The 16,277-nt window shown below is 50.6% G+C and overlaps 2 protein-coding genes across 2 annotated transcripts in view; one reads left to right on the top strand and one right to left on the bottom strand.

Annotated features, from left to right (window-relative positions):
• LOC112896517 (anthocyanidin 5,3-O-glucosyltransferase-like) overlaps positions 1 to 11,130 on the top strand; it is a 42,828-nt gene extending 31,698 nt beyond the window's left edge. Inside the window, exon 3 of the mRNA XM_025964521.1 lies at positions 10,185 to 11,130. Coding sequence (XP_025820306.1) covers positions 10,185 to 11,130 — 946 coding nt within the window. The remainder of the gene's footprint in view (positions 1 to 10,184) is intronic.
• Positions 11,131 to 11,419: 289 nt separating this feature from the next.
• LOC112874522 (early nodulin-like protein 1) lies at positions 11,420 to 12,466 on the bottom strand. The gene is made up of 2 exons (XM_025937894.1): positions 12,242 to 12,466; positions 11,420 to 12,113 (listed from the first exon to the last, which is right to left on the bottom strand). Exons 1-2 carry the CDS (start codon positions 12,417 to 12,419, stop codon positions 11,674 to 11,676), a joined length of 618 nt encoding a protein of 205 aa, XP_025793679.1. The 5' UTR covers positions 12,420 to 12,466; the 3' UTR covers positions 11,420 to 11,673.
• Between the last annotated feature and the right edge of the window lie 3,811 nt (positions 12,467 to 16,277).

The raw sequence follows: 16,277 nt of genomic DNA, 5'->3' as shown, positions 1-16,277 counted from the left end.
AGTGGCCCTATTAAGATCCCTGAAGTCCACGCACACCCTCCATCGGCCATCTTTCTTTTGTACGGGCACGACACTCGAGATCCATTCAGCGTACCTGCAAGTCCTGATAAATCCGGCTTCCAGCATCTTTTCTACTTCTTTCTTTACTTCAACCAGGACTTCGGCTTTCATCTGCCGTGCCCGCTGCTGGAACGGTCGAAAACCACTCTTAAGGGGAAGCCGATGCTCTACTATACTCCTATCCAGTCCAGGCATCTCCGTGTAATCCCAGGCGAAGCAATCGGCATATCCCTTCAGCAAAGCTATCATCGGCTCTCGTAGTGACGGGTGTAACTTCCTACTTATGAAGGTTGGTCGTGGCTTATCCCCAGGATCGATATCTATCTCCTCAAGTTCATCAGCCGATGTGAAACCATATCCTAACTTTCCTTCTTCTTCCGTTAAATCAACATTGCAGATGAAGAAAGGACACAGCATAAAAAAACTCGGCCGATCCTTAAGGTCGGCCGTTCCATACATCCCACTATTTTCCAAGTTTTTGTAAAAAGAACAAGGCCGGCTTGCGGCTTCTCGAATATCACCGGCCGAGGTCCCAAATCGAGTTGGGCTACCGACGGCTCCTCCTGGGGCCTCGCGTAGAACTCTGCAGGAAGCACAAAAACCATATGTGCATCAGCCGATACCTTCTTATCGGCTTTTGTTGACTTGGGCCGCCATTCCTTCCTGGGCGGGCGCGACTCCTTTTCCTGCACATAATGAACTCGTTCTGCCAAATCCGGTCGTGCCTTCCTTAAAGTCTCGATGTATTTGGCTTCGGCCTCTTCCAAGCTACGCAGCCGCTGAACCCTGCGCTTCTGGGAATGACTAAGTCCATCGGGGCACCAACGGGGACGATGATACCTGTCTTCTTCTTCGTCTTCCTTTTGTGGTGACCGAACCCGCACCTGCCGGATTGGAGCAGGTCCTATCCGCTGGAAAACCGAATCCCTTGCTTCTGGTCTCCTTGGTCCGCATTCTGGGCAATCCCTGATTGTAGGCAATCGGCTCATACCTGAATCCCAACAGTACCTGAAGAACGGGCAGTGCCAATGATCGCGGGCTTCTTCGTGCTTCCTCAAGCGCTTCCCGGTCCGGCGCTCATACTCCTCTTCCTCAGATTCCCAATGGAGGCGCTGCTGGTACTGGTACTCGTACTTCCTGAGAAGATCAGAAGAAGTTGGCCGTTGATTCCTTACGTACCTTACTTGCCTTTCTGTAACATATTCATCCTTTTCATTTTGGGGCCGATTGCTCGAATCAGCCTCTCCATCTTTGATCTGGCGGCGTGATGCCACCCCCGCCATGTTGATGCCTAGTGCGAAGTCCAGTTGTCGCCTTGCCGTCCGATCGGTACTTTCCACCATATTGACACCAGGGAACGGCTGAGTGTCAACTTTCATGGCGGTCTGGCCCAGGATCAATCGGCCCTGTTCAATAGCCGATTGGATCTGCCGACGGAGTTCCTTACAATCGCTTGTGCTGTGGGTAAAAGAATCATGCCACTTGCAATATGATCTTCCTTTCAATTCCTGCGCCGTAGGGGGTTTGTATCCTTCTGCAAACTTCAACTGCTTTTCTTTTAACAATAAGTCAAAAATTTGTTCCACTTTGCTCACATCAAAATCAAACCCCTTTGCCGGTCCTGCTTGTTTTACCCACTTGCACGATACAGGATTTGCGCCACGAGCCCACTTTGCAACCGATACTTCCGCTTCTTCTCCGGAGTCATCGGTTTCTTCAGTATCAGCTAGCGCTACTTGGCGCTTGAACTTTTCTTGATACAGCTCAGGGTGACGCTGCTCGTGCGTCGTCAACTTCTGGACGAGATGTGCCAGCGAAGTGAATTCCAATTGAAAAGCCAGATCTCTAATCGGCTTCAATAACCCCAGAGATGCCAATTCCACAGCTTCCTTTTCTGAGATCCGCGTTGAATAGCACCTGTTCTTCATCTCCCTGAAGCGTCGAATAAATTCTGCCACGGTTTCTCCACGCTTCTGTCGCATCTGCGCCAGATCGGCAATACCTGCTTCTGCAGCTTCTGAATGATACTGAATATGAAATTGTTCTTCCAACTGCTTCCATGTACGGATGGAGTCAGGACCCAATGACGTATACCACCCGAAGGCCGATCCTGTAAGCGATTGTGAGAAGAACCTTACTCGTAACGGATCCGATACAGAAATCATGCCTAACTGTGCCAAATATCGGCTCACATGTTCGATAGAACTAGAACCTTCTGCCCCACTGAATTTGGTAAACTCAGGGAGCCGATACTTGGGTGGCAATGGAATTAGGTCATAATCGCTTGGATACGGCTTTGTATAGCCGATTGCTCTCCTTTTCGGCAAAATACCAAACTGATCCCTTAGGATGGCACCAATTTGCTCCGCCGTTTGTAACCCGGGGGCCGAGTGCACACTGTCATGACTCGGCCCTGTGGCATAAGTTGCTAGCCAAGCTTGCTTATCCGCGTCAGCTCCAGAAACCCCTCCAACTGTCTTCTGTACAGGATGTACCGGATTATTACTGTCCGGTATATACATACACACATAACCATGTGGGATCTCCTTAGGTGGCTCGCTGAAAAACTGGTGATCCATGGGATCACCACCTTCTTTATAAACTACATAAGCTGGAGCACCATGGGATTCTGCAGCTGCAAGTGTATATGGTAGTGGTGGTCTGGTTTGGAACGGCAATTCTCCTCTATGACTTCCCAAGGTAGGTCCAGTTGGGGAATGTTGATGCTTCATAATCTCCTGGACCACACGCAGAGCCACACGCTCAAAAGCATTAACCAAACTTTCCGAATGTCGGTGCAATGAATGAGCCACCGCATAATTCACTTCCTGCCGCAGCGCTCTAGTACGATCTTCAGACGGAATGGATAAATCCACCCCATCAAGAGCACCTTCAGGTGAAAATCCCTTCCACCTGACACCATGGTTGCGAGTCCTTTCGAAAGAGCCGATGAGATCGGCTTCAAACTGAGTCTTGATTTCATCGTACCTCTGCTAGTGTTCAGCAGAGAGCTCGTCGTAAGTAATCGGATCTTCCCTTGCCATCTTGTTGATCACCGCTAACGGAGTCGACGAAGACGACGGAGTCGATGAAGATGATGCCGATGACGATGACGAAGTCGATGAAGAACGTCCCACCGGGCGTGCCAGAATGTGTTGTCGGTCAAAACCCGCCGGCGGGCAGCGACAGGCAACACGAGGAGCCGGGAGGCTTCCGGGACGGCTGGTGGGCCCCGGTCCCTCGGTCAATGGCCCAGTGATCTGGCGCGCGCCCTGGCTGAGAGTCGCTAGGCGTGCCACCTGATCCTACACCCGATCAGGAAGGTGTGACGTGTCAAACTCCTGCGTGCACAAACATATGTAAAGATTAGTCCGAGCCGTGATCGGCTCATTACCTCCTCCCCGGTATCGGCTATGAAGAGCCGATTGTGTCAATACCGGATCGGATCTTTGGGACGGGCAACATAGGGATATATACATATATATGTCCACATAAAACTTGCTTCATAAATAACAATCTGATCCAATCTACGACGACTAAGCTCTCACTGCATGATCGGAACATCCTACACGTAATTGAGCCTAACAAATACACAAAAGCATCAAGAAAACGATCTAAACAGAGAGCAAGGAAACAACTGAAAGCCGATCCCTGACACAACCTCCATTCAAGCGACAAGCCGATATAGAGTATACTATCGGATCATTCAACTCGTTTGCAAGGCCTAATCATGCATATATCGAACCAAGCTTCTAGATGAATAGAAACCAGCCACAACAGATTGGATCTACTGATAACTACGAAACAAGACAAAACCATCGTATTCATGAACGAACACGACAATCAAACATGCGAGAGTAACATATAAAGCACGATTAAAGCACAAAGGAAAAGATTACTCAACGCATGCCAGGATAAACAACGCTACTCGCCATCTACAAGGCTTCAGCACGAGCAACGCATGAACGAACGAGCAAAGGTAACGCTACCCCGATCACGCAGAACGTGATCGGGGTCGCATAGCACTTACCCGATGAAAACCCTAGAACAGGGGAGGCGATACGCCGAGAGTTGATGATGAATGATTCTTCTTTTGTTTATTCATGATACATATTTATAGTCCGCGGACTTGTTCTCTTTAACTAACCCTAACCTAACACGACACGAATCTTAACTTCTTATTCCTAATTTACACGGCCTTATGGCCTCCATCTTCCGCACAGGGCCCAATTTGCAAGCTTTGTCACGACTGCCTTCTAAGCCCATCTTGCTCCATGGCCCACTTCTGGCCCGGTCAAAATACGGCGATAACAACACTGTCACTAGAAGGACAAGAAACTCCGAAGTACGGATATGCAGGGTTCAATGGAGCAGACATGGAGTAGAAGAAGCGACATGGGAACGCGAAGAGGCCCTAAAGAAGGAATTTCCCCATCTATTTAGGAACCAGCCGAATCTCGAGGACGAGATTCATTTAAGTGGGGTAGGTTTGTGACGCCCTGAAAATTTCAAATTTAAACTACGCGTTAAGGTGTCCTGACCGAAAATGTATTCGTCGTAAAACCCTAACTCTCTCCGTTTCACCGTCACACTGACGGCCGACGCGAGCCTGACCGCCGTTTCATCCCGCACCGCTCACGCGCTAGAGTAATTCGTAAAAACGGTTCAATTTCAAAACCCTAACCCTAACCGGATCGCTGTTCCGTTCCGCATCGCTCGATGGCTTGTCGCTCACGCGCGACCGCCCGCCGCAATTAGCGCCGGCGCTCCTCGTGCAGCGCGCGAATCCCGCGCGCGCGTGGCCGACCGGCCGCGGTCGCCGCCGCGACCGGCGCCGACGCGCCCCTCTCCCTCTCTCTCCTTCTCTCCTTTTTCTTTTCCCTCTTCCATTTCTTTTCTCTCTTTTTTCTTTTCTCTTTCCCTTTCTTCTTTTTCCTTCCTTCTTTTCCCTCTCCTTCCCTCTCTCTTTCCTTTCCTGTTTCCCCTGCCGCATGCCCGAACGACGGCCGGCCGCGCGCCCGCGCTACCCCGGCCGTGCTGCGCACGCGCGCCCGCCCCGCGTGTCCCGCGTGCCCCGCACGCCGCGCCGTGCCACCTGCCGCTCGCGACCCGCCTCTGGCCCGCGCCTCCCCGTGCGTGGCCACGCCGCTCGCCGCGCCACCCGTCGCCCCGCCGCGCGCGCCGTCGCCTCTCCGCCGCTGGCGCCCGGCCCGGCCACTGCTCCCACGTGCACACCCTCGCCCCGGACCTGCGACACGCCGCGCCGCGCGCGCACGCGTGCGCCCTGTCCCCGCGCGTGCCGCGCCGCTCGCCGCTGCCGCGTCCCGCCCGCGCGCGCGCCGTCGCTTCTCGCCCTGTGCCGCACAGCGCCGCCCCACGTGCCCGCACCGTCGCGACGCCCCGGCCTCGCTGCCCGCACCGCCGCTCGACGACACGGACGCCACGACGTGGCCGCCATTAAGGCGCCCCGCGCCGCTCGCCGGCCCCTCCACCGGCCTCTACCACCCGCCGCCTTTGGGCGCCTATAAATAGGCCCCCGGCACCCCCGGCACCCTCACAACCCACCACGCCGCCTAACCGCTCGCCTCCCCCACCTCCGGCGCCGTCCCGCCGTGCCCTGCGACCGCCGCCGCCCTCTTCCGTCGGCCGGCCCCCACGCTCCACCTCAGCCCGAGGTGAGGCCGGGGATGGGATCCCCACGCGCCCCTCTCCCTTTTCCCCCACCCCCGGACCGCCGCCGTGCCCTGGCCGGCCGGATCGGGCCGCCGCCGGCGCCCTGCCTCCCCCCTCCTCTGTTTTGCACGGGAGAGGAGGAAGAAGGGGCATTTTGCCCACAGCCCCCTCCTTTTCCCTCTTTTCCCAAGAAGCCCCCCCTCTCTAGGAGCACCCTATCCACTTCCTTTTTGTAAAAGAAACCTCGCACGTTTGTTATTTCAATTTGAGCCCTCGATACATAAACCTAGTTATACTCGACACATTTTAACATGCTCAGGGTATTTCTAGGATTCGTAAATAGGTCCTTACTCTTTCCGAACATTTACAAACAAGCCCCTGGACCCCCCGCTTAACCCCTGAAACCACCTTTAGCGCGTCATTTTATGTGCGAAACGACCTCCGATCGACCCGAAACTTTACCACGCCCTTTCTAGTATAGTTTTAGTCATGCCATTAAGAAACCACCCAAAGATATCACCCCTAACTCCGTAACTAAATTATTTCCGATTCAAGCCCAACGATAAAAGCTTTTAGTTCTTTCGCTTGATTGTATGTATGTTTGTTTGCGTCGTAGGACACGGAGTGAACGAAGAAGTTCCCGACTGCGACCAAGCAACCGAGGACCAGTTCTGCGACCCCGAACCCGAGGGACAGTACTTCGATCAGGACCTTCCGCAAGGACTTGACGATGGCAAGTTCAACTCCACCCTTTGATGCATGTTTCTGTCCTAGTTTTTATAAACACAACCCAGAGGCCTGTTTTATAAAATTGCATGGTTTTGTGTGCCGAAAACATGGTAGGATGGCCACCCCTACTTGTGATAACCATACCTTGACCACCTGGTTTTGCAAAGAAAGTGTGTGTACGTGTGGGAAGGGATAAAGTGTGGTTTTGAAAAGTGAGTTAGACGGGATGGATGGCATTTCTGTGTGAATTGCCGTTGGTGTGCTCGTACCTGTGTGGTTGAGCGTGGAAGGGAGATATCCATCTTGTCACCCCTAAGGACCGAGTTGATGTGTCGTCTCACCTAGCTTCCTATCGTGCAAACCACTTGACCGTTGTATGGGCAACGGCTTGGCCTAACCCCACTAGTTAGTCTGATAGCCATCAGGAGAGCTGGGTGCAACGGGTGATCAAGGAGACGGGATAAGCTCTGTGTGACTTATGCCCCGGTTAAACCTCGGTGATAGGTCGAATGACCCCTTGATAGATCCCGTGGTGGCTAGTCAGATCTAGCTAAGGTGGGTAAGGGCTTTGATGGGATCTGCACCGGCACTAAGGTGTTCGTGCTGTGGTACCCCACCTGTGGGTAAAGTTGCACACCTCTGCAGAGTTGAAAATCTATTCGAATAGCCGTGCCCACGGTATTGGGCAAGTTATGGTGTGGTCACATAACTAGTGTTTCTCTCTGGGAATGGTTGGGCTGGTGTGAGTTGTTTGGAAGGTGTCCGGCAGTTGTGCCGTGTGCTACGGCGGACGGGGAGTCCGGTAGCAGTTTAAAACTTGGATCCTGTGTGGATCAACATTACGTGCTTTTTGGTGTTTGAAAACTAGTTTTGAAAATATTTATAAACGAACCTTTGCATATAACCGAGTTTTCCGCAAACAAACCCTAACCGTACCCTTGGATTGTCCTTTGCATTAATTTCTGTTATACCCCCTCCGTGGGTGTGATTGGACTTGCTGAGTACGTTTGTACTCACCCCATTCTTACTTTTACAGTGGAAGACCCAGACTACGTCCCCGAAGACAACGAGTAGGGTTTCGTCCTGCACCCAGTCTTGCCTGTGGTTGAGGCCACCGTTGGATTCCGCATGGCGCAAGACTCTGATGATTCCCTTTTCGTAACTAGTGTAGTGGTGTGGGTTTTAGTTGTAATCCTCGCGATAGTGGCGCTTCACTGCCCACTACCGCGAAGAGTTGTACGGTGATGTACCATCTGTTGTAATAAAAGTGTTATCAGCCTCCTGGGACTGATAAATTAACACTTTTAAGTCTTCCCTGATGGGGGGACGCTTCATCATCAGATCACTGGCGCCAATACAACCCGAAGCCCCTTGGCATGCTGTGGCTTCAGGCCCTTCGACCTGGAGCAGAGAGTCCAGGTCCTTCTCTAGCACGAAAAGGGACCTAGAGACGCTGGCCTCCTGAAGATCAGTGGCCAGGCCCCGTAAACCGAGTTGAGATCGGTTACATGAGTCCTTAGATTGGAATGATTCCAATCCAAGGGAAGTTGCCGCAGCATTTGATGAAGTCGAGCCGAGAGCTGACTCCATCTTGATCTTCGCAGCGGATGCATGGATCGACAGGTCGTCGAGATCATCAACGAACTTGTCGAGGTCACTGTGAGGATCCGCCGCGGGAGTCTTTGGCTTCATGTCGACGAGGAATCACCAAAAATCGCCCACACCATCTGCGATGCAGACCCACGAGCCAAAAACAAATATCGTGCCCTGAGAGGGAACTGACCTGGGGAATCGGAAAGATGCCATCGAGCTCGCCGGTGGATCTTCGACGCACTCCCCTACCTGGCGCGCCAGTTGTCGGTGTTTTACCGGCTGCCCACTGAGGGATATACCCAAGGTGGTAAGTTTTGGGTGAGGAGACGCCGAGATCAGGAACTCGAAGGTGCAAGGAACACAAAGCTTAGATAGGTTCGGGCCGCTAGGTGCGTAATACCCTACGTCCTGTATGGTGGTTTGTATTGCCTTTGGTGTAGAATGATCTGGAGATCGTGTTTTGAGAGGGGTCCCTGTCCTCCCTTATATATCCGAGAGACCAGGGTTACAAGGATACTAACCAACACCAGCTAAGGAATCGTACCAGAACATATCTCGAGTAGATTCCTTCTGTATCGGTTAGCTCTATCTCCTACTTAAACTGGATAAATAAGAGATAAATGAGATAAATAAGAGATAAGACGGACTTAATCTCTTAAACCTCTTTAAACTACGTTATGTACACAGTCCCGTGGCCCCGAGTCTGACACCTGCTTAGGGGTAAGAAGCCCCTCAGGTTTGCCCTTGGACACCCACAGCAGGTTCATGGTAGAGAACCACAGAATCATTCCCGTTTGCCATCTCTTAAAGTGCTCGCCAGAAAACTTCTCGGGCCTCAGAGCATCAACAAATCCAGCCATGAAACTGAAATTCTTATAATAAGATTTTTGGATTGATGGAATAAATAAGAGTTTCAGTTTTAAATTAATCCGAAGATAAATCATGATCATGATGAAAATTGCGTACAGAAAATGAACATATGTAAACATGCTGATCAAGTGATTTAAGATAAAATATTGTAGCAGCAAAATCAATCCTAACCAGATCATACTAGGTATGAAAGACATAGTTAGGAATAGAAAATCGTACATCTCTAGGCTGTCCGGAATAAATAAGACGACGGCGACGATCAGCACCTCCGCGCGCTTGACGACGCCGAGTCGCGCCCCACTGACGAGGAGGAAGATGAGCCTTGGCGACGAGGACGTAGAGGACAGCGATGTGAAAGCGTTTGAGCAGTCGCGCAGAGCGCTTCCCAAAAACCTTATTCGCCCTCTCCCGGTGCAGGATCGCTGAGGACGAGGTTCCGGAGACCTGCTCTCCCAATCGCCGGTGCACGCCGACGAACGGGATAAAGTAGCGTACGCGGCGGCGCAACAGGTAGGTCGAGGCGTATTGTGCGTCTTCTGTTATATTCTGTTTCTAGCCGGCACCCGTACGTATTTATAGGAAGGAACTGCTAGGGTTTTTAGCATTCAAAAACCAAGTCAGTTACGAGTTCCAAAAATTCCGTGCGTGAAATCCGTAACAGATTCAAAGTGGCAAAATAAATCTGCAAAAGGAAGCCGCGTTCCCGTAAGGATTGGACCGGATTTTGGCGGACTATTCACGCACACGTAGCGAGCGAGCGCGCGTTCTTCCTTCTTCCTCTCACCCACACTTGAAAGAGCATTGAGAGCATCCAACTATTTAAATTCGATTTCCTGCACCTCCATTGGCAAGATGAGACTAATTTATTGCCATACACCTTTGCACTAATGGGCCTTTGAGATTTTATTAGAATTATTTAAATTTACATTGTGAGTGGTTTGGTTCTAGCGCCCTATCAAGCATGGAATACAGAAACTGCCTGGCTCATCAAACTTGGGAGGTCTCTGTTGCCGAGCTTTCATTCTCGGACACCTACATTCCCAACAGGCTGATGAAATAAAAGTCTATTTTTGACCTTTCATGAAGAAGTTTTGCCTGCGTGCAAGTAATCGCAGAGTCGAACCACGTGATCGTAATTCCGTGGTGCGAGCTAAAATGGCATACCTATACAATATACAAGGGTTCAAGTTTCGATCACTACATCCCTTTTCAAAATTGTTGTACTGTGTCATTGTACAAAACCCCTGTCTTGAATTCAGCACGCACCTGGTCAATAAGAGTTTAAAAGGGCCCAAATATTCCAACACCGGCATGCTGCCGATCCGCGAGGCGGACATGCTGCAGACGGTGCAGGACAAGGAGAGCGAAGCGACCAAGGTCCGGCTCTACCAGCTCAAGCGCATGGCGAAGGGAGCGGGCGTGCTGGTCAACACCTTCGATTGGCTGGAGCCCACGGCCCTGAAGGCCCTCCACGACGGCGTCTGCGCGCCCGGCAGACCGACGCCGAGAGTTTACTGCATCGAGCCTCTGGTCAACGGCGGCAGCAGGGGAGACAGCGGCGGCGAGAGGCACGAGTGCCTGGCGTGGCTGGACGCGCAGCCCAAGCGGAGCGTCGTGTTCCTCTGCTTCGGCAGCATGGGCGCCTTCTCGGCCGCGCAGCTGCAGGAGATCGCCCGCGGGTTAGAGAGCTCCGGCCACCGGTTCCTGTGGGCGGTGTCCCCGCGGGAAGAACAGAGCCAGTTCCCCGAGCCGGACTTGGAACGGCTGCTTCCGGCGGGTTTCATGGAGAGGGCGAGTGGCTGGGGCATGGTGGTGAAGAACTGGGCGCCACAGTCGGAGGTGGTGGAGCACGAGGCGATCGCCGCGTTCGTGACGCACAGCGGGTGGAACTCCACGCTGGAGGCAATCATGGCTATGTTGCCGATGATATGCTGGCCCCTGTACGCGGAGCAGAGTATGAACAAGGCGTTTCTGGTGGAGGAGATGGAGATCGCGGTCGAGATGGAAGGGTACGGGGAGTTTGTCAAGGCGGAGGAGGTGGAGGCGAAGGTGAGGCTGGTGATGGACACTGAGGAAGGGAAGATGCTGAGGGAGCGGCTCGCGGTCACCAAGGAGAAGGCCTTGGAGGCTATCAAGGAAGGCGGGTCTTCTAAAGAGGCATTCGCAAAGTTTATCAGAGATTTGGGGCAGACTAGCAGCTCTTGAAATGGTTACTGATAGGGTGGTGTGACAGATAAATGTAAAATAAGATTTTATTTCCATTTGTACCTTGCAATCATGTCAGTAGAATTTGATCAGTCAGTTGGGGCAATGTGCTGCTATATTGAAAGCTGACTTCCAATACTGAATTTTCAAGAATGTCCAGTATAGCATATTGTGAGGAGAGGGTGCATGTTGTCTCACAACTTCGTATCACCCATTAATCTGATCGATAACTGTTGTCTCCTTACATTTGTCTCATCGATTCACTGAATATTGTGTCCAGTATAGCATATTGTCAGGAGAGGCTGCACGTTGTCTCACAACTTCATATCATCGATTAACCTGATCGATAATTGTGTCTCCTTACATTTGTCGACTCTCGATTGCAACATAATCTTTGAATTATCCATTTATGATTGATCATCTCCCACAAAAAACTCTCCTATCATGGCTTAACAGCAAGCAACTATCCTTGTTCCATAGAGCTTAACAGCAAGCAACTATCCTTGTTCCCCAAACACCGCACACAAAACGCTTTCACTTCCACTACCACCCAACCAGCAGGGCCCCGAGGACGGCGGTGGCGCCGAGGAGCAGAGCGCCGGTCCCGGCAGACGCAGCCGTCTTCCCGGCGGCCCCGGTGGCCGGCGCCGGCGCCGCGGCAGGGCCCCCGATGAAGCTGGCGGCCAGCGGGGACTCAGCCTCGGGCGCGGGCGCCGGGGCCAGCACCGGCGCCAGGCCACGCAGGCGGCCGCGGCCGTGCTTCTCGGACATGACGACGACGAGGAGGCGCTCGCCCTTCTGGCAGCTGCCTGGGGCGCCGCCGACGAAGTAGTACGGGCCGGAGCGGGGGAGCGGCACCGTGGCGGCGGCGCCGCCGGCGGTGGCCTTGTGGGTGGCGAGCGGGGCCGCCGTGCTGCAGCGGTTGTAGTCGTTGCGGGTCACCTCCAGCACCGAGTCGTCCGCCGCGCCGCCGAGCTTGAACACTGCGCGGCCGCGAAGAAGAGGAGGTCAAGAAATTAAACACGGTTGAAATGGCAGCAGCAAATCTCTGCGATTCTTGGACCCACAGATTCGCTACGCTAGAAAACGTCGACGGCGAGGGATCCTTTACCCAGGTTGTCGCCGACGTGGAAGCGGTTGATCGAGGCCCACTTGGTGAGCGCGTCGGGCTGCGCCAGCGCCTTCCAGGCGTCGTCGGCGCCGCCGACGACGAAGTCCCTGGCCACGGCGGCGGCCGCCACGGCGAGGACCACCGAAGCGCAGAGGAGGAGCGCCGCCCTTGACGCCATTGCACTATTGCAGGAGAAGAGCAAGAAGGGGCGATGTTGCGGGAGAGAGCTCGAGGCAGAGGAGAAGCAGAAGGCGTGATCTGTGCCCCTGGAGGCGGGCTCGGTGCGTTTAAGTAGGCTGAGGACGAGCACGGGATCAAAGTGGCCGTTGGGCTCGAACGTTCGGGAGGTGGGGGCTGGCGGCGTTATTGCTTTCCTCTGACTGGCATCTAGCCTGTCTGGTAACGGCGATTGGCTCTGCTGGGTGGCGATGGCAGCAGCAATGGCTGGGCGGGGACGCCGGGGAGCACGACACGAGTATCTTCTGTTTTGGACTTTACCGTTGGCTTTGTCGTCTTTTCAGGAGAAGAACTGAAGAAGAAAGCTCCAACGGTCAGCTGGTCAGGCACCTGAGCCAGAAGCGTGGGTCCCACTGTTAACGGCCGTCAGATGTTTATTTTATTTGATTTTGTTTATTTATAAAATAGAGAGCAGCAGATTCTAAGAGCCCGTTCAGGACTAGGTAATTTAGGTATATGTTTAGAGATTAATTTAACCTATTTTTATAATAGCATAGGTGGATAATTTATTAGAAAAAATAAATATTCAATAATGTGATTAGAGTTGTCAGATTGATGGCCCGATGTTTTTAATTTGTACGAGAATTTCTAGATGGCATCACGTGGAGGCTTAAAAAAACCTCTAATAATAGAAAGATGATTCTGCAATGCTGCAGACGCTGAGGCGTGCAGTCATGTCCGTAACTAAGCTCCGATGAACAGTGCTTTGCCAGTCGGAACCTTCCCAAACAGCCTCTAAACTCCGAACAGTGCAATGTGCACTCGATTTATAGTTACTTTTTTGAATTTTTAAATGAGTATAGCGGACGTACAGATTCCATGTGCAAAAATACAAATACAATTGATCCCCATTGGAGGAGCCTTAACTGACAAGTACTGATAAATAGTTCAACGATCAAAATGGATTGGTTTTGAAGTTTGACGAGCAATTGGACTTCGCTGATAGATCGAAGGCAAAAAACTAACTTCTTTTAGCCAAATTAATCATAAGACATCTCTTATACTAAACTAACTTTCTCGTTACATTCAGGACCTTAATTTTTCTAGACAACTGATATGTTTCGAACTTCAGACATGTATTAGACTACACCACTATTACAGGAAGTAGGCACATGTTTTCAAGGACCTTTCTCATTACACTCAGGTCCTTAATTATGCACAAACTAGAGATGAGCTAGTATGTTAACTAGCCTTTTTTAGACGATAATGATTTAGCTGAGCACCGCTGAGCACACGCCAGTATATGGACTGCCTCCCATTACTAATGGACTCAACCCTAAGTGGAGGTGTCACAAATCACCAATGCCAAGATTCGCACTATATACAATCCTTTGTTATTATGTAGCGAGCTAATACTAGTCACCTGCAAAGAACTACTCGCCATGTGCTGCCTCATGTTATATGATCTATGCAAAAATTTAACTCGGTTCTGATGGTAAATAACTTGATTATGTAGATAATATAACATGAGGCAGCGGGCAAAATATTTACCAAATTCACAATGTACAAATTTTAACTGACGGTCAGCTTATCGCCAGTATTGTGCCCATCGATGGATGGTCTCAACCATTTGCGGAAACAAGGCTGTGACGCTTTCGTTGATGAGACCCTGGAAGAAATCTATAGCCTCCTCATCATCCAGATCCAGCCGGAAATTCTGCTGAAGCAGATCAATGCCCTTCCAGAACAAAACAAATCAAGAGATAATGCGTGTCATTTTGACAGTTTTTTAGAAGAATGTGCAAGGTCCACAACTTGTAGCAATCAACTTACCTTGACATCTCCATTTTGGTCGGGAGAGAGAACTGGAATATTTGATCTCCCCATCAACTTGAATAGGTTCAAAATGAGGCTGCTGGACTTCCGCAAAATGTTGTATGCTTCGCAGCAGTAGGACTTGAATCTCGAGTAATATTGGCTGAAGTAGAAAGACAAGTTATGATGATGCTTCAAGAGCAGACATAGCAAATAAGTACAAGTGCAAATACTCAACAAAGCTTTCTACGACAATTACCTTTCAGCACCACCCATGGCCTCAACCATCTCTTTGCACAGTTTCATGGGTGGTGTAAATGGTTTTGGATCTCTACCGAGAATAAAAGCAAAGTCAATATGGAAAAGTCGCCCATCATCTGTTAAAAGTCGCCCATCATCTGTTAAAAGAATATTATCGAGATGCCTAGAAAATAGATTAAAATGTTAGCCCTGGTTAAGATTATCGAAACTTAACATGAGTAACTCGCTATATCAAGAGGAAGACGTGAAAATTGTGATAGTTGACAGATCATCATTCTTAATGGACCTTGCTAAGCTGCTACAGTATTTTTTCCTTTTGCTGCTGACCAAGCATACGGTGCACTGACATACATTAGTAATTATATAATGAACACTAAATAACCCTATCCTTCATGAGAGAGACAAAAACTGAAGAGGCCACTGAGGCAAATGCAATTCCTCAAACAAAACGCACAGTGTTGGATATGCAACAATACCAGCAGCAGCTATGATTGACGGTGGAAGCATGTTCCATGTAACAATGGCCTAGTTCGTACAGTGAACTGAAACACAGCCTCTATAAATTAACTTTAGTTGTGCAACATTACTATTATAGAGGTACTCAGACGTCAGAACCAGAAGGCAATTAAGAAATACCAACCTGTCTCCAGTGCCCATTATATATGTAATTACAGAGTAACCAGCACAGCTTTTTATGAAAGTTTCCAAGCATTGGGTAGTAATACCAAAAGGACCATCTTCGTCAGGATGGAACCTCTGTAGATAACTTGTAATACTGCGATGTTCTGACAGAACCTGAGAATAGTCAATACCTAACTCATCAGAGATTTGTACCATAAGTACGTACAAATCAAGGTACTATTATGAAGCTAAAATTCATAAGAAGCTGACTTGTCATTTGACCACTCAACATCAGCTTCCATTATGTTCAATATTAAGTTACCTGAGAGAGTGAACTGGAAGGAATAAATTCAATCAGCCCTTCATCTAGTCCAGTTGCAAGAACTCGATATGGAGTAAGATGCAGGTCCATATTTTCTAGCTTGAGTAAACGATCCATCAAAGAAACCATTTCAATGACCTATAGATCAAGAACAAAGAATTAACTATGATTGCCTCCCTGCCTCTCTCCCATGCAGGCTGCAAACAAATGGCGCAAATGTATATATGTTGTGGATGCCTTTGTTGCGCCCGTGGGGCACAAGAAGATACTGGCAACAGCTATGCAGGATGAGAGGATAGATTGAACTCTAAATTCCTTGTATGGCCCTGAAAGAAATAGCAGCCCCTTCTTTGGAGCTGAAAAGTTCAAACTCGCTTATTTAGCCCTGTTTTTATCTTCTATCCCTTGTGAAAGAGAGTAAGAGTGTCTCATCCATTCCAAAACCCTAAGTGGGTATATAGGTAATGTACATGGCATGGGCCTCCATGGGCCACAATACTCCAACACCCCCCCGCAGTCTGAACAACTGGCGCAGCGGTCTTCAAGACTGGACAAGAAGAGAGTACAAGGGCAAATACCCCCCCGCAGCCACAACTAGCCACCGGCTACGTTGAGGCTGGATCGAAACTCCGAGAAAGTCGAGGAGGGCAGCCCCTTGGTGAAGATGTCAGCAAACTGGGAGGTAGTCGGGACGTGGAGGACCCGTACATCGCCGATTGCGACTCTGTCGCGCACGAAGTGTAGGTCGATCTCCACGTGCTTTGTCCGCTGATGCTGGACGGGGTTGGTGGAGAGATACACGGCGCTGACGTTGTCGTAGTAGATGAGCGTGCTCTTGGC

This window comes from Panicum hallii, chromosome 1, assembly GCF_002211085.1.
Source record: "Panicum hallii strain FIL2 chromosome 1, PHallii_v3.1, whole genome shotgun sequence".
Lineage (NCBI taxonomy): Eukaryota > Viridiplantae > Streptophyta > Magnoliopsida > Poales > Poaceae > Panicum > Panicum hallii.
The sequence above is the reverse complement of the archived record's forward strand: the minus strand, read 5'-3'. Positions and strand labels throughout refer to the sequence as shown.

Excerpts from the sequence above, each read along its gene's own strand:
- LOC112874522 (XM_025937894.1), bottom strand. The coding sequence starts at position 12,419 with ATGGCGTCAAGGGCGGCGCTCCTCCTCTGCGCTTCGGTGGTCCTCGCC. Across the intron at positions 12,114-12,241 it reads CCACGTCGGCGACAACCTGG|TGTTCAAGCTCGGCGGCGCG; the intron begins GTAAAGGATCCC and ends GCGGCCGCGCAG.